Source organism: Pelobates fuscus, chromosome 3 (assembly GCF_036172605.1).
Source record: "Pelobates fuscus isolate aPelFus1 chromosome 3, aPelFus1.pri, whole genome shotgun sequence".
Lineage (NCBI taxonomy): Eukaryota > Metazoa > Chordata > Amphibia > Anura > Pelobatidae > Pelobates > Pelobates fuscus.
In genome coordinates, this window is record NC_086319.1 from 424,456,050 (window position 1) to 424,479,769 (window position 23,720).

At 43.6% G+C, this 23,720-nt stretch overlaps 1 protein-coding gene across 1 annotated transcript in view; it reads left to right on the forward strand.

Moving 5' to 3' along the window:
* Nucleotides 1-18,810, forward strand: part of LOC134602092 (uncharacterized) — a 78,513-nt gene extending 59,703 nt beyond the window's left edge. Inside the window, exon 8 of the mRNA XM_063446592.1 lies at nt 18,733-18,810. Within this exon, the coding sequence (XP_063302662.1) occupies nt 18,733-18,777 (45 nt within the window). The 3' untranslated portion in view covers nt 18,778-18,810. The remainder of the gene's footprint in view (nt 1-18,732) is intronic.
* The last annotated feature ends 4,910 nt before the right edge of the window (nt 18,811-23,720 follow it).

The following is a 23,720-nucleotide window of genomic DNA, read 5'->3' on the forward strand; positions in this document are numbered from 1 at the left end:
CTTTATGGGAATGTGATACCCCAGATAGCTATACCATGGAGCCTATTCATATAATGAAAGACTATGGGAAAGACTTTAGCTCCATGGCAATTGTACTGTGTGAGTAGGATCTGCGCGCTATTCGGTAGTTTTGTGCGCGCAGATCCCAGCTATCTGGGGATAGGTGAAATGTCTGTGTGTTATGTGTAGAAGGTGAATTTATGTATTTTAAAGTGTTTTACTGTGTTTGTGTCCCCATGTGCTTAATGGAGTCTGTCTCTGTGCTGGGAGATAATTGAATTACTTCTCCAGCACAGAGAAGGCCCTGTAAACCTGGAAAGCTAGGGGTTTTAAAAGATACTTTACTAACTTTTGAACCCCTGGTCTGATCCATGCCATTTTGGAAATGTTGTCCCCCTGAATAAGGGCTATCCAGCGATGCTGGATTTAAAGGAGTACCCCCGGTTTTTGGGGTACATCCAGAACTTGGCTGGAAAAGTGTACCGGATAATTGGGTTTAATGTTATCTGAGGGGAGGGGATGTGTGGGCTGAACCATGTATGTGATTGGTTAATTTCATCCTCCCCCTGGGAGTGTCCTGTATGTATCTGTTTGTAATAAAAGCCAGGCTGGATGTGCCAGTCCAGAGTTCCTGTTTTTACCCTCAATGTGATGTGTCGTCTCATTATTGGGGGGGGAGGATTTATTGCATGCTGTTCCAGTTGACTGCTAGGAGTGCAAGCCTATTCGTATGGTTCCTATTCAACGGTCTACAGCATTCCTATGCTTGAGAAGGTTCATATGCTGCATCGGTTCGGTGCATATGCTGCATCGGTTCGGTGATTGCCAGAGTGCTTGGAGTCCTCAGGAAGCACTAGGAGCATCCATTAACGGAGGTACCAAGTCGGGGTGCCAGGCGATCCGTTACATTGGTGGCAAGCGGTGGGATGGCGTCCTGGTGTGAGAGGAACAACACCCTGGAGACACAGGAATTATTATGGAGTGGCATAGAACCAGCGAGTCCCTGGACAGTGCTCCAGGTGGAAGAGGAGTTTAACCGGAGGTTACAGAACCTCTTGGCGCCACTTGTAAAGCCAATAGTAGAGGCAACCAGGTTGGACTGCAGTGAGAGCGCCCGACAAGAGATGTGGGAAGAAACCCTAGAGGGTGTCCAGCGTTGGCGAGGTGAGCGTCTCCGCAGCAAGGAGCAGCGATTACAAGCCAGAGTGGCCCTACGGATACCTATGCTGGGAGAACAGGCTCAGGAGGAATGGGTGATGCAACTTGATTCACTGGCATGGAGAGAACTGGGTCTCGAGGATGCATACCAAGCGCTACGTTGGTACGCGGTTCAGCGGGTTCCTGGAATGGCCAAATTTGAAAAACCCGAGGGCAAGGATTATAATGGCCCTGGCTTATTATGGGGGACATTTGCAGAACCAGAATTTGGGAGTGCGGCAGAGTCACGGCTTTGGGACATATTTGACTACAGAGAAGCCGTGCTGGATCTCCCTATGGCCGAGGACCTAAGGCCAGACTTGACTGAACTGGCTGTCCAGGAATGGGAGCTGGAGCAGGATTACCAACACCTGTTCAGCGCCAGTCAGTTACCATATACCCCACAAGTACCACCAGAGCAATGGGAGATCGAACAGAATTATGCGGACTTATATGATCCAGTGACACCGCCTGTCTCTAACCTGATGGGGCTTCTGGACTGTACACCATTGGGAGCGGTGAGTTTTGTTCCCCCTCCCCAACAACTAAGCCCGCCAGTAGGAGACCTGCATTTAGTACCTCCTACTGCCCAACCAGCCCCAGAAATGGGGGACCTTATCGACTGGTCCTGGGAAGACCCACAGATGGCAGGTGGAGATGGGACCGTGGTCTCTCTGCCGGCCCTACAGGGAGGCTGGGCAGTTGGCCCAGATCCCCAGCGGCAGTGTGTATTACAGGGGGCTGAAGGTGCCATCCTTGCTCCCCAGCGGCAGCCTAACACACCAAGGGGAGACAGTAAGCCCCACACCAGCACAGATGGGACCGTGGTCTCTGTGCCCAAGCTACAGGGAGCTGAAGGAGATGTCCTTGCTCCCCAGCGGCAGTCTACAGTTCAGGGAGAGGGGTTTGTTATTCCCTCTCCCCAGCGGCAGCACAGCTCACCAAGGGGAGACATTAAGCCCCACGACCATGCAGATGGGACTGTAGTCTCTGCACCTACACCACTGGGGATAGGGACAGTAGGTCCTGGTCCCCAACAGCCAGACAAAATATCGGAAGGGGAGACAGTCGTTGTTCCCCAACCACAGCTGTGTTCAACCAGGGGAGAGGACACCCTGGTTACTTTTTCCTCAAGCCTTGAACCTACAACTGGACACAAGTGGCAGGGGGCCATCTGGACAACTACCCCCTGTGAGGACAGCCAGCCTACTATGAGAGCCCCAGACCGACTGGAGGTCTGGAGTCTGGATAGTCTAAATGGGAAAGGGGAGAAATGTGGCGGAACCCACCCCGCCACTGGGCATTGGATGGGCCTGGCTGCCTGCCTCTTACCCGCTGACTATGGCCCCTGGAAAACTGGTACATTTAAAGATTTATATTTGGGCTTGTTATACTGTATATTGCTGTTGCTGGCCCTTTTAAACTCATCTATGGACAGATTGGGACTTTTGGGACTACTGTCCCTTTAAGACTGTGAAGCATATTCAGTATATTGCCTTTCATATTATATATGTATTCATATATGTGTTAAGTTTAACCTGGGTGATTTGTATGCAGCATTCAACTGATTGTTCGGTAGAATCACTCCATTCAGTATATTGAGTGAAACTACCGAACAACCAGACCACCCAGGAATGAGTGTGCCTCCAATTACAGTTTGCAACAATGTTGCAAACGGGTAATTGGCAATCAGTGCAGTGTGGTCTGTGTCCTCTGGGTGGGCGCCATTCGGGAGCCGAACACGTGGCGGCGGCCATCTTAAACTACCGAACAGCGGTGTTTTGCCGACGAGCGTCTGGAACTAAAATCGGAAACTCGACTAGGCAAACACCGCTGAGACCTCCAGACTTCCAGGATTTCGTGGGGCTCGCTGTTCGGTAGAAAGAAACTCACGAATCCCCCTTAGTCTCTATAACACCAGTAATTCGTCTGTTTCATTCACTTGTTTGTGACCGACCGCAGGGCCAAAATGCATGGAACTGTTTTCGGATACTTTACCCATGCGGTCGGTCAAATCTTTGGAACCTCATATCTCCCAAACCATTCATCCGAATGACTTGAATTTTGGAAATGTTGTCCCCCTGAATAAGGGCTATCCAGCGATGCTGGATTTAAAGGTGTACCCCCGGTTTTTGGGGTACATCCAGAACTTGTCTGGAAAAGTGTACCGGATAATTGGGTTTAATGTTATCTGAGGGGAGGGGATGTGTGGGCTGAACCATGTATGTGATTGGTTAATTTCATCCTCCCCCTGGGAGTTGACTGCTAGGAGTGCAAGCCTATTCGTATGGTTCCTATTCAACGGTCTACAGCATTCCTATGCTTGAGAAGGTTCATATGCTGCATCGGTTCGGTGATTGTGGTGTCTGCCAGAGTGCTTGGAGTCCTCAGGAAGCACTAGGAGCATCCATTAACGGAGGTACCAAGTCGGGGTGCCAGGCGATCCGTTACACAGCGTGTGTCACTCAGTGCTGTCCTATGATATACAGTGTGTATCACTCAGTGCTGTCCTATGATATACAGCGTTTATCACTCAGTGCTGTCCTATGATATACAGTGTGTATCACTCAGTGCTGTCCTATGATATACAGTGTGTATCACTCAGTGCTGTCCTATGATATACAGTGTGTGTCACTCAGTGCTGTCCTATGATATACAGTGTGTATCACTCAGTGCTGTCCTATGATATACAGTGTGTATCACTCAGTACTGTCCTATGATATACAGTGTGTATCACTCAGTACTGTCCTATGATATACAGTGTGTGTCACTCAGTGCTGTCCTATGATATACAGTGTGTATCACTCGGTGCTGTCCTATGATATACAGTGTGTGTCACTCAGTGCTGTCCTATGATATACAGTGTGTATCGCTCAGTGCCGTCCTATGATATACAGCGTGTATCACTCAGTGCTGTCCTATGATATACAGTGTGTATCACTCAGTGCTGTCCTATGATATACAGTGTGTATCACTCAGTGCTGCCCTATGATATACAGTGTGTATCACTCAGTGCTGTCCTATGATATACAGTGTGTGTCACTCAGTGCTGTCCTATGATATACAGTGTGTGTCACTCAGTGCTGTCCTATGATATACAGTGTGTATCACTCAGTGCTGTCCTATGATATACAGCGTGTATCACTCAGTGCTGTCCTATGATATACAGTGTGTGTCACTCAGTGCTGTCCTATGATATACAGTGTGTGTCACTCAGTGCTGTCCTATGATATACAGCGTGTATCACTCAGTGCTGTCCTATGATATACAGTGTGTCACTCAGTGCTGTCCTATGATATACAGTGTGTATCACTCAGTGCTGCCCTATGATATACAGTGTGTCACTCGGTGCTGCCCTATGATATACAGCGTGTCTCACTCAGTGCTGTCCTATGATATACAGTGTGTATCACTCAGTGCTATCCTATGATATACAGTGTGTATCACTCAGTGCTGTCCTATGATATACAGTGTGTCAGTCAGTGCTGTCCTATGATATACAGTGTGTATCACTCAGTGCTGTCCTATGATATGCAGTGTGTATCACTCAGTGCTGTCCTATGATATACAGTGTGTATCACTCAGTGCTGTCCTATGATATACAGTGTGTATCACTCAGTGCTGTCCTATGATATACAGTGTGTATCACTCAGTGCTATCCTATGATATACAGCGTGTATCACTCAGTGCTGTCCTATGATATACAGTGTGTATCACTCGGTGCTGTCCTATGATATACAGCGTGTGTCACTCAGTGCTGTCCTATGATATACAGTGTGTATCACTCAGTGCTGTCCTATGATATACAGCGTGTATCACTCAGTGCTGTCCTATGATATACAGTGTGTATCACTCAGTGCTGTCCTGTGATATACAGCGTGTATCACTCAGTGCTGCCCTATGATATACAGTGTATCGCTCAGTGCTGTCCTATGATATACAGTGTGTCACTCAGTGCTGTCCTATGATATACAGTGTGTATCACTCAGTGCTGTCCTATGATATACAGCGTGTATCACTCAGTGCTGTCCTATGATATACAGTGTGTATCACTCAGTGCTGTCCTATGATATACAGTGTGTATCACTCAGTGCTGTCCTATGATATACAGTGTGTGTCACTCAGTGCTGTCCTATGATATACAGTATGTGTCACTCAGTGCTGTCCTATGATATACAGTGTGTATCACTCAGTGCTATCCTGTGATATACAGCGTGTATCACTCAGTGCTGTCCTATGATATACAGTGTGTATCACTCAGTGCTGTCCTATGATATACAGTGTGTATCACTCAGTGCTGTCCTATGATATACAGTGTGTATCACTCAGTGCTGTCCTATGATATACAGTGTGTGTCACTCAGTGCTGTCCTATGATATACAGTATGTGTCACTCAGTGCTGTCCTATGATATACAGTGTGTATCACTCAGTGCTATCCTGTGATATACAGCGTGTATCACTCAGTGCTGTCCTATGATATACAGTGTGTATCACTCAGTGCTGTCCTATGATATACAGTGTGTATCACTCAGAGCTGTCCTATGATATACAGTGTGTGTCACTCAGTGCTGCCCTATGATATACAGCGTGTATCACTCAGTGCTGTCCTATGATATACAGTGTGTACCACTCAGTGCTGTCCCATGATATACAGTGTGTATCACTCAGTGCTGTCCTATGATATACAGTGTGTATCACTCAGTGCTGCCCTATGATATACAGTGTGTGTCACTCAGTGCTGTCCTATGATATACAGTGTGTATCACTCAGTGCTGTCCTATGATATACAGTGTGTATCACTCAGTGCTGTCCTATGATATACAGTATGTGTCACTCAGTGCTGTCCTATGATATACAGTGTGTATCACTCAGTGCTATCCTATGATATACAGCGTGTATCACTCAGTGCTGTCCTATGATATACAGTGTGTATCACTCAGTGCTGTCCTATGATATACAGTGTGTATCACTCAGTGCTGTCCTATGATATACAGTGTGTATCACTCAGTGCTGTCCTATGATATACAGTATGTGTCACTCAGTGCTGTCCTATGATATACAGTGTGTATCACTCAGTGCTATCCTATGATATACAGCGTGTATCACTCAGTGCTGTCCTATGATATACAGTGTGTGTCACTCAGTGCTGTCCTATGATATACAGCGTGTATCACTCAGTGCTGTCCTATGATATACAGTGTGTCACTCAGTGCTGTCCTATGATATACAGTGTGTATCACTCAGTGCTGCCCTATGATATACAGTGTGTCACTCGGTGCTGCCCTATGATATACAGCGTGTCTCACTCAGTGCTGTCCTATGATATACAGTGTGTATCACTCAGTGCTATCCTATGATATACAGTGTGTATCACTCAGTGCTGTCCTATGATATACAGTGTGTCAGTCAGTGCTGTCCTATGATATACAGTGTGTATCACTCAGTGCTGTCCTATGATATGCAGTGTGTATCACTCAGTGCTGTCCTATGATATACAGTGTGTATCACTCAGTGCTGTCCTATGATATACAGTGTGTATCACTCAGTGCTGTCCTATGATATACAGTGTGTATCACTCAGTGCTATCCTATGATATACAGCGTGTATCACTCAGTGCTGTCCTATGATATACAGTGTGTATCACTCGGTGCTGTCCTATGATATACAGCGTGTGTCACTCAGTGCTGTCCTATGATATACAGCGTGTATCACTCAGTGCTGTCCTATGATATACAGTGTGTATCACTCAGTGCTGTCCTGTGATATACAGCGTGTATCACTCAGTGCTGCCCTATGATATACAGTGTATCGCTCAGTGCTGTCCTATGATATACAGTGTGTCACTCAGTGCTGTCCTATGATATACAGTGTGTATCACTCAGTGCTGTCCTATGATATACAGCGTGTATCACTCAGTGCTGTCCTATGATATATAGTGTGTATCACTCAGTGCTGTCCTATGATATACAGTGTGTATCACTCAGTGCTGTCCTATGATATACAGTGTGTGTCACTCAGTGCTGTCCTATGATATACAGTATGTGTCACTCAGTGCTGTCCTATGATATACAGTGTGTATCACTCAGTGCTATCCTGTGATATACAGCGTGTATCACTCAGTGCTGTCCTATGATATACAGTGTGTGTCACTCAGTGCTGTCCTATGATATACAGTGTGTATCACTCAGTGCTGTCCTATGATATACAGTGTGTATCACTCAGTGCTATCCTATGATATACAGTGTGTGTCACTCAGTGCTGTCCTATGATATACAGTATGTGTCACTCAGTGCTGTCCTATGATATACAGTGTGTATCACTCAGTGCTATCCTGTGATATACAGCGTGTATCACTCAGTGCTGTCCTATGATATACAGTGTGTATCACTCAGTGCTGTCCTATGATATACAGTGTGTATCACTGAGAGCTGTCCTATGATATACAGTGTGTGTCACTCAGTGCTGCCCTATGATATACAGCGTGTATCACTCAGTGCTGTCCTATGATATACAGTGTGTACCACTCAGTGCTGTCCCATGATATACAGTGTGTATCACTCAGTGCTGTCCTATGATATACAGTGTGTATCACTCAGTGCTGCCCTATGATATACAGTGTGTGTCACTCAGTGCTGTCCTATGATATACAGTGTGTATCACTCAGTGCTGTCCTATGATATACAGTGTGTATCACTCAGTGCTGTCCTATGATATACAGTATGTGTCACTCAGTGCTGTCCTATGATATACAGTGTGTATCACTCAGTGCTATCCTATGATATACAGCGTGTATCACTCAGTGCTGTCCTATGATATACAGTGTGTATCACTCAGTGCTGTCCTATGATATACAGTGTGTATCACTCAGTGCTGTCCTATGATATACAGTGTGTATCACTCAGTGCTGTCCTATGATATACAGTGTGTATCACTCGGTGCTGCCCTATGATATACAGCGTGTCTCACTCAGTGCTGTCCTATGATATACAGTGTGTATCACTGAGTGCTGCCCTATGATATACAGTGTGTATCACTCAGTGCTGTCCTATGATATACAGTGTGTATCACTCAGTGCTGTCCTATGATATACAGCGTGTATCACTCAGTGCTATCCTATGATATACAGTGTGTATCACTCAGTGCTGTCCTATGATATACAGTGTGTGTCACTCGGTGCTGCCCTATGATATACAGCGTGTCTCACTCAGTGCTGTCCTATGATATACAGTGTGTATCACTCAGTGCTATCCTATGATATACAGTGTGTATCACTCAGTGCTGTCCTATGATATACAGTGTGTCAGTCAGTGCTGTCCTATGATATACAGTGTGTATCACTCAGTGCTGTCCTATGATATACAGCGTGTATCGCTCAGTGCTGTCCTATGATATACAGTGTGTCACTCAGTGCTGTCCTATGATATACAGTGTGTATCACTCAGTGCTGTCCTATGATATACAGTGTGTATCACTCAGTGCTGTCCTATGATATACAGTGTGTATCACTCAGTGCTATCCTATGATATACAGCGTGTATCACTCAGTGCTGTCCTATGATATACAGTGTGTATCACTCAGTGCTGTCCTATGATATACAGTGTGTCACTCGGTGCTGCCCTATGATATACAGCGTGTCTCACTCAGTGCTGTCCTATGATATACAGTGTGTATCGCTCAGTGCTGTCCTGTGATATACAGTGTGTATCACTCAGTGCTGCCCTATGATATACAGTGTGTATCACTCAGTGCTGTCCTATGATATACAGTGTGTATCACTCGGTGCTGTCCTATGATATACAGTGTGTATCACTCAGTGCTGTCCTATGATATACAGTGTGTATCACTCAGTGCTGCCCTATGATATACAGTGTGTATCACTCAGTGCTGTCCTATGATATACAGTGTGTATCACTCAGTGCTGCCCTATGATATACAGTGTGTATCACTCAGTGCTGTCCTATGATATACAGTGTGTATCACTCAGTACTGTCCTATGATATACAGTGTGTATCACTCAGTGCTGTCCTATGATATACAATGTGTATCGCTCAGTGCTGTCCTATGATATACAGTGTGTATCACTCAGTGCTATCCTATGATATACAGCGTGTATCACTCAGTGCTGTCCTATGATATACAGTGTGTATCACTCGGTGCTGTCCTATGATATACAGTGTGTATCACTCAGTGCTGTCCTATGATATACAGTGTGTCACTCAGTGCTGTCCTATGATATACAGCGTGTGTCACTCAGTGCTGTCCTATGATATACAGTGTGTATCACTCAGTGCTGTCCTATGATATACAGCGTGTATCACTCAGTGCTGTCCTATGATATACAGTGTGTATCACTCAGTGCTGTCCTGTGATATACAGCGTGTATCACTCAGTGCTGCCCTATGATATACAGTGTATCGCTCAGTGCTGTCCTATGATATACAGTGTGTCACTCAGTGCTGTCCTATGATATACAGTGTGTATCACTCAGTGCTGTCCTATGATATACAGCGTGTATCACTCAGTGCTGTCCTATGATATACAGTGTGTATCACTCAGTGCTGTCCTATGATATACAGCGTGTGTCACTCAGTGCTGTCCTATGATATACAGTGTGTATCACTCAGTGCTGTCCTATGATATACAGCGTGTATCACTCAGTGCTGTCCTATGATATACAGTGTGTATCACTCAGTGCTGTCCTATGATATACAGCGTGTGTCACTCAGTGCTGTCCTATGATATACAGTGTGTATCACTCAGTGCTGTCCTATGATATACAGCGTGTATCACTCAGTGCTGTCCTATGATATACAGTGTGTATCACTCAGTGCTGTCCTATGATATACAGCGTGTATCACTCAGTGCTGCCCTATGATATACAGCGTGTATCACTCAGTGCTGTCCTATGATATACAGTGTGTATCACTCAGTGCTGTCCTATGATATACAGCGTGTATCACTCAGTGCTGTCCTATGATATACAGTGTGTATCACTCAGTGCTGTCCTATGATATACAGTGTGTCACTCAGTGCTGTCCTATGATATACAGTGTGTATCACTGAGTGCTGCCCTATGATATACAGTGTGTATCACTCAGTGCTGTCCTATGATATACAGTGTGTATCACTCAGTGCTCTCCTATGATATACAGTGTGTATCACTCAGTGCTCTCCTATGATATACAGTGTGTATCGCTCAGTGCTGCCCTATGATATACAGTGTGTATCACTCAGTGCTGTCCTATGATATACAGCGTGTATCACTCAGTGCTGCCCTATGATATACAGCGTGTATCACTCAGTGCTGTCCTATGATATACAGTGTGTCACTCGGTGCTGCCCTATGATATACAGCGTGTCTCACTCAGTGCTGTCCTATGATATACAGTGTGTATCACTCAGTGCTGTCCTATGATATACAGTGTGTATCGCTAAGTGCTGTCCTATGATATACAGTGTGTATCACTCAGTGCTGTCCTATGATATACAGTGTGTATCACTCAGTGCTGTCCTATGATATACAGCGTGTATCACTCAGTGCTGCCCTATGATATACAGCGTGTATCACTCAGTGCTGTCCTATGATATACAGTGTGTCACTCTGTGCTGCCCTATGATATACAGCGTGTCTCACTCAGTGCTGTCCTATGATATACAGTGTGTATCACTCAGTGCTGTCCTATGATATACAGCGTGTATCACTCAGTGCTGTCCTATGATATACAGTGTGTATCGCTCAGTGCTGTCCTATGATATACAGTGTGTATCGCTCAGTGCTGTCCTATGATATACAGTGTATCGCTCAGTGCTGTCCTATGACATACAGTGTGCATCACTCAGTGCTGTCCTATGATATACAGTGTGTATCACTCAGTGCTGTCCTATGATATACAGTGTATCACTCAGTGCTGTCCTATGATATACAGTGTGTATCACTCAGTGCTGCCCTATGATATACAGTGTGTATCACTCAGTGCTGTCCTATGATATACAGTGTATCACTCAGTGCTGTCCTATGATATACAGTGTGTATCACTCAGTGCTGCCCTATGATATACAGTGTGTATCACTCAGTGCTGTCCTATGATATACAGTGTGTATCGCTCAGTGCTGTCCTATGATATACAGTGTGTATCACTCAGTGCTGTCCTATGATATACAGTGTGTATCACTCAGTGCTGTCCTATGATATACAGTGTGTATCACTCAGTGCTGTCCTATGATATACAGTGTGTGTCACTCAGTGCTGTCCTATGATATACAGTGTGTCACTCAGTGCTGACCTATGATATACAGTGTGTATCACTCAGTGCTGTCCTATGATATACAGTGTGTCACTCAGTGCTGTCCTATGATATACAGTGTGTATCACTCAGTGCTGTCCTATGATATACAGTGTGTATCACTGAGTGCTGTCCTATGATATACAGTGTGTATCACTCAGTGCTGTCCTATGATATACAGTGTGTATCGCTCAGTGCTGTCCTATGATATACAGTGTGTCACTCAGTGCTGTCCTATGATATACAGTGTGTATCACTCAGTGCTGTCCTATGATATACAGCGTGTCTCACTCAGTGCTGTCCTATGATATACAGTGTGTATCACTCAGTGCTGTCCTATGATATACAGCGTGTATCACTCAGTGCTGTCCTATGATATACAGTGTGTATCACTCAGTGCTGTCCTATGATATACAGCGTGTATCACTCAGTGCTGTCCTATGATATACAGCGTGTATCACTCAGTGCTGTCCTATGATATACAGTGTGTATCGCTCAGTGCTGTCCTATGATATACAGTGTATCGCTCAGTGCTGTCCTATGACATACAGTGTGCATCACTCAGTGCTGTCCTATGATATACAGTGTGTATCACTCAGTGCTGTCCTATGATATACAGTGTGTATCGCTCAGTGCTGTCCTATGATATACAGTGTGTATCACTCAGTGCTGCCCTATGATATACAGTGTGTATCACTCAGTGCTGTCTTATGATATACAGTGTGTATCGCTCAGTGCTGTCCTATGATATACAGTGTGTATCACTCAGTGCTGTCCTATGATATACAGTGTGCATCACTCAGTGCTGTCCTATGATATACAGTGTGTATCACTCAGTGCTGTCCTATGATATACAGTGTGTATCACTCAGTGCTGCCCTATGATATACAGTGTGTGTCACTCAGTGCTGCCCTATGATATACAGTGTGTGTCACTCAGTGCTGTCCTATGATATACAGTGTGTATCACTCAGTGCTGTCCTATGATATACAGTGTGTATCACTCAGTGCTGTCCTATGATATACAGTGTGTATCGCTCAGTGCTGTCCTATGATATACAGTGTGTATCACTCAGTGCTGTCCTATGATATACAGTGTATCGCTCAGTGCTGTCCTATGATATACAGCGTGTATCACTCAGTGCTGTCCTATGATATACAGTGTGTCAGTCAGTGCTGTCCTATGATATACAGTGTGTATCACTCAGTGCTGTCCTATGATATACAGTGTGTGTCACTCAGTGCTGTCCTATGATATACAGTGTGTATCACTCAGTGCTGCCCTATGATATACAGTGTGTATCACTCAGTGCTGTCCTATGATATACAGTGTGTATCACTCAGTGCTGTCCTATGATATACAGTGTGTATCACTCAGTGCTGTCCTATGATATACAGCGTGTATCACTCAGTGCTCTCCTATGATATACAGTGTGTATCGCTCAGTGCTGTCCTATGATATACAGTGTGTATCACTCAGTGCTATCCTATGATATACAGCGTGTATCACTCAGTGCTGCCCTATGATATACAGTGTGTATCACTCAGTGCTATCCTATGATATACAGCGTGTATCACTCAGTGCTGTCCTATGATATACAGTGTATCACTCAGTGCTATCCTATGATATACAGCGTGTATCACTCAGTGCTGTCCTATGATATACAGTGTATCACTCAGTGCTGTCCTATGATATACAGTGTGTATCACTCAGTGCTGTCCTATGATATACAGTGTGTATCACTCAGTGCTGTCCTATGATATACAGTGTGCATCACTCAGTGCTGTCCTATGATATACAGTGTGTATCACTCAGTGCTGTCCTATGATATACAGTGTGTATCGCTCAGTGCTGTCCTATGATATACAGTGTGTATCACTCAGTGCTGTCCTATGATATACAGTGTGTCACTCAGTGCTGTCCTATGATATACAGTGTGTATCACTGAGTGCTGCCCTATGATATACAGTGTATCGCTCAGTGCTGTCCTATGATATACAGTGTGTATCACTCAGTGCTGTCCTATGATATACAGTGTGTATCACTCAGTGCTGTCCTATGATATACAGTGTGTATCGCTCAGTGCTGTCCTATGATATACAGTGTATCACTCAGTGCTGTCCTATGATATACAGTGTGTATCACTCAGTGCTGTCCTATGATATACAGTGTGTATCGCTCAGTGCTGTCCTATGATATACAGTGTGTATCACTCAGTGCTGTCCTATGATATACAGTGTGTCACTCAGTGCTGTCCTATGATATACAGTGTGTATCACTGAGTGCTGCCCTATGATATACAGTGTGTATCACTCAGTGCTGTCCTATGATATACAGTGTGTATCACTCAGTGCTGCCCTATGATATACAGTGTGTAGCACTCAGTGCTGTCCAATGATATACAGTGTGTATCACTCAGTGCTGTCCTATGATATACAGTGTGTATCACTCAGTGCTGCCCTATGATATACAGTGTGTATCACTCAGTGCTGCCCTATGATATACAGTGTGTAGCACTCAGTTCTGTCCTATGATATACAGTGTGTATCACTCAGTGCTGTCCTATGATATACAGTGTGTATCACTCAGTGCTGTCCTATGATATACAGTGTGTATCACTCAGTGCTGTCCTATGATATACAGTGTGTATCACTCAGTGCTCTCCTATGATATACAGTGTGTATCACTCAGTGCTGTCCTATGATATACAGTGTGTATCACTCAGTGCTCTCCTATGATATACAGTGTGTATCACTCAGTGCTGTCCTATGATATACAGTGTGTATCACTCAGTGCTGTCCTATGATATACAGTGTGTGTCACTCAGTGCTGTCCTATGATATACAGTGTGTATCACTCAGTGCTGTCCTATGATATACAGTGTGTATCGCTCAGTGCTGTCCTATGATATACAGTGTGTATCACTCAGTGCTGTCCTATGATATACAGTGTGTGTCACTCAGTGCTGTCCTATGATATACAGTGTGTATCACTCAGTGCTGTCCTATGATATACAGTATGTGTCACTCAGTGCTGTCCTATGATATACAGTGTGTGTCACTCAGTGCTGTCCTATGATATACAGTGTGTATCACTCAGTGCTGTCCTATGATATACAGCGTGTATCACTCAGTGCTGTCCTATGATATACAGTGTGTATCACTCAGTGCTGTCCTATGATATACAGTGTGTATCACTCAGCGCTGTCCTATGATATACAGTGTGTATCACTCAGTGCTGTCCTATGATATACAGTGTGTCACTCAGTGCTGTCCTATGATATACAGCGTGTATCACTCAGTGCTGTCCTATGATATACAGTGTGTATCACTCAGTGCTGTCCTATGATATACAGTGTGTATCACTCAGTGCTGTCCTATGATATACAGTGTGTATCACTCAGTGCTGTCCTATGATATACAGTGTGTATCACTCAGTGCTGTCCTATGATATACAGCGTGTATCACTCAGTGCTGTCCTATGATATACAGTGTGTATCACTCAGTGCTGTCCTATGATATACAGTGTGTATCACTCAGCGCTGTCCTATGATATACAGCGTGTATCACTCAGTGCTGTCCTATGATATACAGTGTGTTTCACTCAGTGCTGTCCTATGATATACAGTGTGTATCACTCAGTGCTGTCCTATGATATACAGCGTGTATCACTCAGTGCTGTCCTATGATATACAGTGTGTATCACTCAGTGCTGTCCTATGATATACAGTGTGTATCACTCAGCGCTGTCCTATGATATACAGTGTGTATCACTCAGTGCTGTCCTATGATATACAGTGTGTATCACTCAGTGCTGTCCTATGATATACAGTGTGTGTCACTCAGTGCTGTCCTATGATATACAGTGTGTATCGCTCAGTGCTGTCCTATGATATACAGTATGTGTCACTCAGTGCTGTCCTATTATATACAGTGTGTCACTCAGTGCTGTCCTATGATATACAGTGTGTATCGCTCAGTGCTGTCCTATGATATACAGCGTGTATCACTCAGTGCTGCCCTATGATATACAGTGTGTGTCACTCAGTGCTGTCCTATGATATACAGTGTGTATCACTCAGTGCTGCCCTATGATATACAGTGTGTATCACTCAGTGCTGTCCTATGATATACAGTGTGTATCACTCAGTGCTGCCCTATGATATACAGTGTGTATCACTCAGTGCTGTCCTATGATATACAGCGTGTATCGCTCAGTGCTGTCCTATGATATACAGTGTGTATCACTCAGTGCTGTCCTATGATATACAGTGTGTATCACTCAGTGCTGTCCTATGATATACAGTGTGTATCACTCAGTGCTGTCCTATGATATACAGTGTGTATCACTCAGTGCTGTCCTATGATATACAGTGTGTATCACTCAGTGCTGTCCTATGATATACAGTGTGTATCACTCAGTGCTGTCCTATGATATACAGTGTGTGTCACTCAGTGCTGTCCTATGATATACAGTGTGTATCACTCAGTGCTGTCCTATGATATACAGTGTGTATCACTCAGTGCTGTCCTATGATATACAGTGTATCACTCAGTGCTGTCCTATGATATACAGTGTGTATCACTCAGTGCTGTCCTATGATATACAGTGTGTCACTCAGTGCTGTCCTATGATATACAGTGTGTATCACTCAGTGCTGTCCTATGATATACAGTGTGTCACTCAGTGCTGTCCTATGATATACAGTGTGTCACTCAGTGCTGTCCTATGATATACAGTGTGTCACTCAGTGCTGCCCTATGATATACAGTGTGTATCACTCAGTGCTGTCCTATGATATACAGTGTGTCAGTCAGTGCTGTCCTATGATATACAGTGTGTATCACTCAGTGCTGTCCTATGATATACAGTGTGTATCGCTCAGTGCTGTCCTATGATATACAGTGTGTATCACTCAGTGCTGTCCTATGATATACAGTGTGTATCACTCAGTGCTGCCCTATGATATACAGTGTGTATCACTCAGTGCTGTCCTATGATATACAGTGTGTATCACTCAGTGCTGTCCTATGATATACAGTGTGTATCACTCAGTGCTGTCCTATGATATACAGCGTGTATCGCTCAGTGCTGTCCTATGATATACAGTGTATCGCTCAGTGCTGTCCTATGATATACAGTGTGTATCACTCAGTGCTGTCCTATGATATACAGTGTGTATCACTCAGTGCTGTCCTATGATATACAGTGTGTATCACTCAGTGCTGTCCTATGATATACAGTGTGGCGAAACCTACCGCCAATTTTGTATGTTTTGTCTTTTTCCGTTTGGGAGTTATGGTTTACAAACACTGTATATTCGACTCCCGAATGAGTACCACCACTGTACCCTATTAGAACGTTCACACCAGCAACCTAAGTGGGAAACCACAATTAATGAATGCTCCCCTGGGTGGCCGCCATTTCATATAACTGAATGCCTGGACCTCTTTTCGGCTAGGCACTCGCATAAACCCAGGTAAAGGTTATACCACCTATTTCCTGACCAACTATGCATACGACGTTCAGGAGATGGGAACTACCGACTAGGGGGAGCATTTGTACACTGAAATGAAAAGAATCCCTTGCATGGTGTTCACACAGGAACCCCCTGGAGAGACCGGCTGGGGAACTTATTCCTCTGGAACTGTTTTGGGCTATCTCCCTGTGTCTGACCCATCAAAACTTTAGCCCAGTGGCAATCCAATTCCACCAAACCAATCTGAGTTTGTTACACTCTCAGGTCTTTCCGGGGATTTAACATGTGGCGAAACCGACCTCGCCACGTGTCTTTGGAGGGGGCTGCTTGCCTGCCTCTTGCCTTTGGACTATGGACCAGACTTTATGGGAATGTGATACCCCAGATAGCTATACCATGGAGCCTATTCATATAATGAAAGACTATGGGAAAGACTTTAGCTCCATGGCAATTGTACTGTGTGAGTAGGATCTGCGCGCTATTCGGTAGTTTTGTGCGTGCAGATCCCAGCTATCTGGGGATAGGTGAAATGTCTGTGTGTTATGTGTAAATGTGACTTTATGTATTTTAAAGTGTTTTATGTTGTTTTGCAACCATGTGGTTAATGGAGTCTGCCTTTAGTCCTGGGTAATTGGATTACTTCTCCAATTAACTCCAGGGCAGAAGGGAGGAAACCAGGGTGCATTGTGGGGATGTTTTTCTGCCAGCCAGAAAGGAACAAAAGATACTTTTAGTAACTTTTTGAACCCCTGGTCGGATTCATGCCATTTTTTAATATGTTGTTCCCCTGAATGGATTGATTGTGGATATGTATTTTTATGTGAATGTGATGTATGGTTTTAAAGTTATGAAAGTTGTGTAAAAGTATATTTTACACTGTATGCATAATGGGATTATGTGTCACACTAAGGGGAGGGGATGTGTGGGATGTAACATCTATGTCATTGGTTCTTTTATGCCTCCCCCTGGGTGTGGCCTGTATGTGTGAGTTGGAAATAAAAGCCAGGCTGGATGAGCCAGTCCAGAGTTCCTGTTTAACCCTCAAAATGAAGTGTCGTCTCGTTCTTGGGGGGAATTGGATTGTAAGCTGACTGCCAGGAGTGTAAGCGGATTGTATGCTTTTCTTGTTCAGCTGTTCCAGTTCGGAGTGTTATCTTGTATCCAGTTCGGGAGTTTGGTGTTCTGCAGTAGCTGTGCCTGTCTCTCAAAAAGGGGATTATCGCCTAAACGGATTTTTCCCCTTTCATGCTGAAACGGTCCGTTACATAACATTTGTGGGGTTCCTAGTTATGGTGGTGATACTTTTGGGGTACTGTATATTTCATGTAAGTTTTTCTGTACCTGAGCGATAATTGAATGATAGTTTTTTCCCCACAATTATCTCTCAGGCACAGAGGACACTGGGAAGGAAAATCCTGTGTTATTGTTTTGGAGACCCCAGTGTGTCACTCAGTGCTGTCCTATGATATACAGTGCCTATCTCTCTTACTCTCTCACCCCTCACAATATGTATCATCCAACCATCTACTTGGTCACATTCACTATCCAATCACTTGTTCAATACAATTCATGTTCACCTATTCAATCACTCCAAACTTTTTTCATTTCTATAGTGATCGTGCGTGAGTTTGTGTGTGCGTGAGTGTGTGTGTGAGTGTGTGTGTGCGTGAGTGTGTGTGCATGAGTGTGTGTGTGCGTATGTGTGTGTGTGTGCCTGAGTGTGCGTGAGTGTATGTGTGCGACTGTTAATTCTCCATTTTTCTTTGTTTCAGGATTACTTACACCGTGAACAGAGAAGACAAAGCAATAATTCTTAGTGAGGACAAACCAATCTGTAATAAAGAGTCAAGGAGAGACTGTCTCACACTCAAAATATGAGAAAATTGGCTTTTTTTTTTAAAATGTATCCATCCTTAAAATGTGGTGTCTTTGACTTAGAGTTCTCAATAAATAAACATTTTGTGTAAGGTAACTGCTTGACATTGTGATATTTGCAGCCAGGTGCAGATGGAGAAAGTCTTTATGGCCATTGGTTATTTTCTATACGCATTGAATAGGGATCCTGAAATGATAAAATCTTACCGAGCAGGGTACGTCCTTTGCTATTGATGGACCTTTAATTGCAGATCCCTGCGGTATAACACGCTGTGGGGAGTGCGACCCACGTGTCAGGATTGGGGTATAATGGGGGAACATTGGGCTCCAGGAGTTTTTGGTTTACTGTCTTTGTATCATGTTTATAGCTACGGCAAGTGTAAGTAACTTTCAGCACTCCGGCTGATGTGGACTATGTGACGAAGTGCCCTTTGCCACTTCTACCTGGAGAGGACTAATGGCTAGCCTCTTACCTCATGACTATGGCCCCTCTCATCAGCCCATGCTGTAACTTTAACCCTCTGGCGATTTGACTGTGGTTGTGGGATCTGAGCGCTGTTCGAATACATTGAGCGCTCAGATCCAAGCCATGTGGGGATAGGTTGAATGTGGGGGTTCTGTACAGTATGATAGGAGTTATGTATTTTTGTGTATTTTTTTGTTGTGAACAGGGATATTTTCTGTACCTGGAGATAGTTGGCTTACGACACCCAGTTAAGCCACTTATCTCACACAGCCTAAATCTGTGGAACTGGTTTGGGCAGGAAAAGCCATGCTTGCAGTGATCACAAAGGACTTTGACTCACAAAGGACTTCGACCTAACTTTTAAACCAATGGAAGGAATTGCTTGATTTTTTAGTATGTTTGTAGAATGCTGATTCTGAAAATGTTAGTGAATGTGATGTATACTTTTAAAGTTATGAATATTGTGTAAAACTGTATATGTTCTGCCTGTGATAATTAAGTTAGTCTATTGTGTTGAGATAATTGTATCACAGGCAGAGGGGAGGATTTCTGCTGGTATGAATGGGAATGTTTAGCTGTGTTGTAATGTATTGATTGGTTTGTTCCACCCTGTGGGTGGTCCTGTATGTGTAAGACCTCCACAATAGAAAGCCCTTTGGTTCCAATTAAACAGAACTGCTTGACCCTTTCTTGAAGCCTTGGCTCATGCTTGGCGGATAGGATAACTACACTCTGGGGATTTCTATAATCGCATACTCCCCAGAGTCAGCTCTTGCAAGAGCTTGTTTTGTTCCTGGTTCTTGCTCTCTGGATTTAGGAGAGGTTTACCCACTGGAAGCTGGATCCTGGCCTTGGATCCAGGGTGGGTGAGAGACGGCGAGACCCTGGCGCAGCTGTATCGCTGGAAGTGGGGTCTGCAGTGCGGATGGTGTTGGTTGGAGTGCTTGGAGTCCTCAGTAAGCACTAGGAGCATCGATTGGCGGCGGTACTCGGTCGGAGTGCCAGCGGTCCATCACAGACTACACCTCCCATAATGCACCTACAGCAAAACATCAGGGAAAATGACGCCCACAACCTCTGGACTGCCGAAGGTTCATCTACACCTGAGCTAGGTAACCAAATGACTTCTGAATGATATGAACAGGTAAGTGAAGCACACACCTGACTCAAGTAATAGGTTCAACTTTCTGTAAAAACAGAAATGTCACTTTGTGGCCTTTTGGGGTTCAATGGATAAACCAAAACCCTAGTTACAGGAGAGATCACAAACTCAAACTGTGACAGAATCAAGTATGAGATAATCAGCATTAGTTCTGACCCAAGACGTTGGTTTATTCCGGGCTTGTTTTAATGCGATGACGCTTATAACTCAAGACCAAAAAGGGCTGATTAGACAGACACTGCCATCAAGTGGCATTTATCTACTGATACAGTCTATAAATCAGGTATAGTTGCATTGAATTAGAAGTGCAGATAGGATGTATGGGTGTAGTTCCAGTGAGTTGGAAAATAGAAACATAGAATGTGACGGCAGATAAGAACCATTCGGCCCATCTAGTCTGCCCAGTTTTCTAAATACTTTCATTAGTCCCTGGCCTTATCTTATAGTTAGGATAGCCTTATGCCTATCCCACGCATGCTTAAACTCCTTTACTGTGTTAACCTCTACCACTTCAGCTGGAAGGCTATTCCATGCATCCACTACCCTCTCAGTAAAGTAATACTTCCTGATATTATTTTTAAACCTTTGTCCTTCTAATTTTAGACTATGTCCTCTTGTTGTGGTAGTTTTTCTTCTTTTAAATATAGTCTCCTCCTTTACTGTGTTGATACTCTTTATGTATTTAAATGTTTCTATCATATCCCCCCTGTCTCGTCTTTCCTCCAAGCTATACATGTTAAGAACCTGGTAAGTTTTATCCTGTAATACATGAACCAGTTTAGTAGCCTGTGACCAGGGCCTCCATCAGGGGGTGACAACCATGACAGTTGTTACGGGCCCGATGGTCCTGGGGGCCCGGACTGCACTGGTAATCCTATGCATGTCCGGGCCCCCTGCCCTCCAATGTGCATATGTATTAAGGCATGTTACGGTTTCCTCCAGGATAGCTGAAAGTTGGACTGTAGAAAGGATGCTCCTAGCGCTCACCAAAGGACCATCAGCACCGTAGACACAATAAGCACTGCAGACTCCACGAACCGCCGCTGCTGGGCTATCCACCCTGGACTATGACCAGGCTCCAGGTTCCAGTAGATGAACCTCTTCCTTCTGTAGAGCGAAGCAGGATCAGGAACAAGAGCTCAGTAGCTAAGGGAGTATGAAGAGCATAGCAATCCCTGTAGTGATTATAGCCGTCCCCTACAAACATGAGTCGAGGCTGCGAGTTAGAGGGTCAAGAAGTTCTGTTTAATAAGCCCCAATGGCCTTTCTTTTATGGAAGTTTTACACATACAGAAAGAAGAGAGGCGGAGAATGCCATGTTATATAACAATGGAATACTAAAGGATTATATGTATCAGATAAAACAACTTTTAATAAAAGTTTCAATCTCTAAAAGGTCCCAATAGACAGAAGAGACCGACTACAACACACAACTGATAGTACTTTATACACACGGACATAACAAAAAAAAATAACTACAAATAAAAATAGTGGAGGCTGGTCCACACTGCAGACAAAATAGTAGTAAGTATCACCAAAAAACAACATAAATCACTAAATGGTGTGTCAGTCAGAGAGTATAGTATCAGAGTGTCAGCTGACATAAAAGATTGGTGAATACTAACTAGATGGTAAACAGAAAAAGGAGAGAGAATCTCTGACTATTCTGTGGCAACTATGTATCCGGAGAGCTGCAAGAGTGTAACCAAAGATATGGCAAAACATATATCTGTCGGCTTCTATGGTAGGAAGATCTACCTGACCGTTAAATGAAATATCTAACGATGGACGAAAAAAGAGGACTCCGGCAATACTGACAAAAATGTTACAGGGTAGGGTGAGGGGAGAGAGGGAAAAGATTACTGTCCCTATTGTGCCTTCGAGGGCACCCCTTACCCCAATAAATGACCCTAATGTGGAATCAGAATTCCTCCACCTCTGCTCCAAACATAGACAAAATAAAAAATGCCAAAAAACGAAGTAAAATGAAAAGAGTAATTCTTAGAAGCCAGAGATAACTGCAAGCAGTCTAGTGGACACAGCCTGAGCCCCAAAGCCCCTGATGCACGTTTCGCTGGATCAGCTCATCAGAGGGGAACCGGATGGTAAGTATTACCGGTTTTTAAAGGGGAGGGCTCAGGTGCTAATTGGAGCATTCAAAATTCAACCTCCCAATCAGATTGCTGTATTATTGGGAGGGAGATTGTTGGAAAGAAAGAATGTATTAAGTGCCACATATTGTAAGGAGGAGACTAATACGTGTATTACTGTATTGTAAGACCCCAACAGGTTCTAAATTAATATTAATGACTGCCACAATTAGTCAGAAAACTTGACTGATCGCTATCAAATTTAATCTGCTAAAAAGATGTCCCAAACTAAATGTCTATGGATATGGATTATAGATTCTTCATTAGATTCACACTTAAATAAATAAGCCAAAATGAAATAAAATAATAAAAATGATGATGACAAACTACATCTATTTATTAAATGAATAATATAAAGCATTCGATAAATTAATGATGTTATAATATTTATATAAATTGCTATCCAATAAGCCATACTAGCAGCGAACAGTCAGCAAGTCGCTCAAAACTACAAATGATGAACTTCACGGCAAAACGTCTTCCAGAGTCCACGTAGTGAGTGAAAGAATAGATTCAATTGCCGGAGTTGTTAGACTACTAATTAAAACCTCACTCAGATATCATTAGTTTGACCTACGTGTGGCTGTACAAAAGGCGCAATCGATCGGGAACCAGTCCGCCAAGAAACACTAAATTATAATGAATACGCCAAAATGAAGTCAAATAATAGAAATAATAATAATGATAATAAACAACATGGCGAAGCTTCTTCCAGAATTCATGTAATGAATGAGAGAATGAATTAAATTGCCGTAGTTGTTAAACTAATAATTAAAACATCACTCAGATATAATTAGTTTAACCGACGTATGGCTGTGCAAAAAACGGAATCATTTGGAAGCCCGTCCGCCATGGAACAGTAAATTAAACAATCCTAAGTTAACCATGTATTTGATACAGGCAGTGCTACATCATTTATTAATGTGATAAACAGACAAATAATATTTCTCCAAAATCCCTATGGTAATAATAATAATATTGTAGAATAATGAATACATATCAATTATAAATAATAAAATCATATCAAGGACCCCTAATAGTGAACATTGTGTTTATAAATAGATAAACCAAACATTTTCTCTGCCTATCAACTGGTTATAATACGGT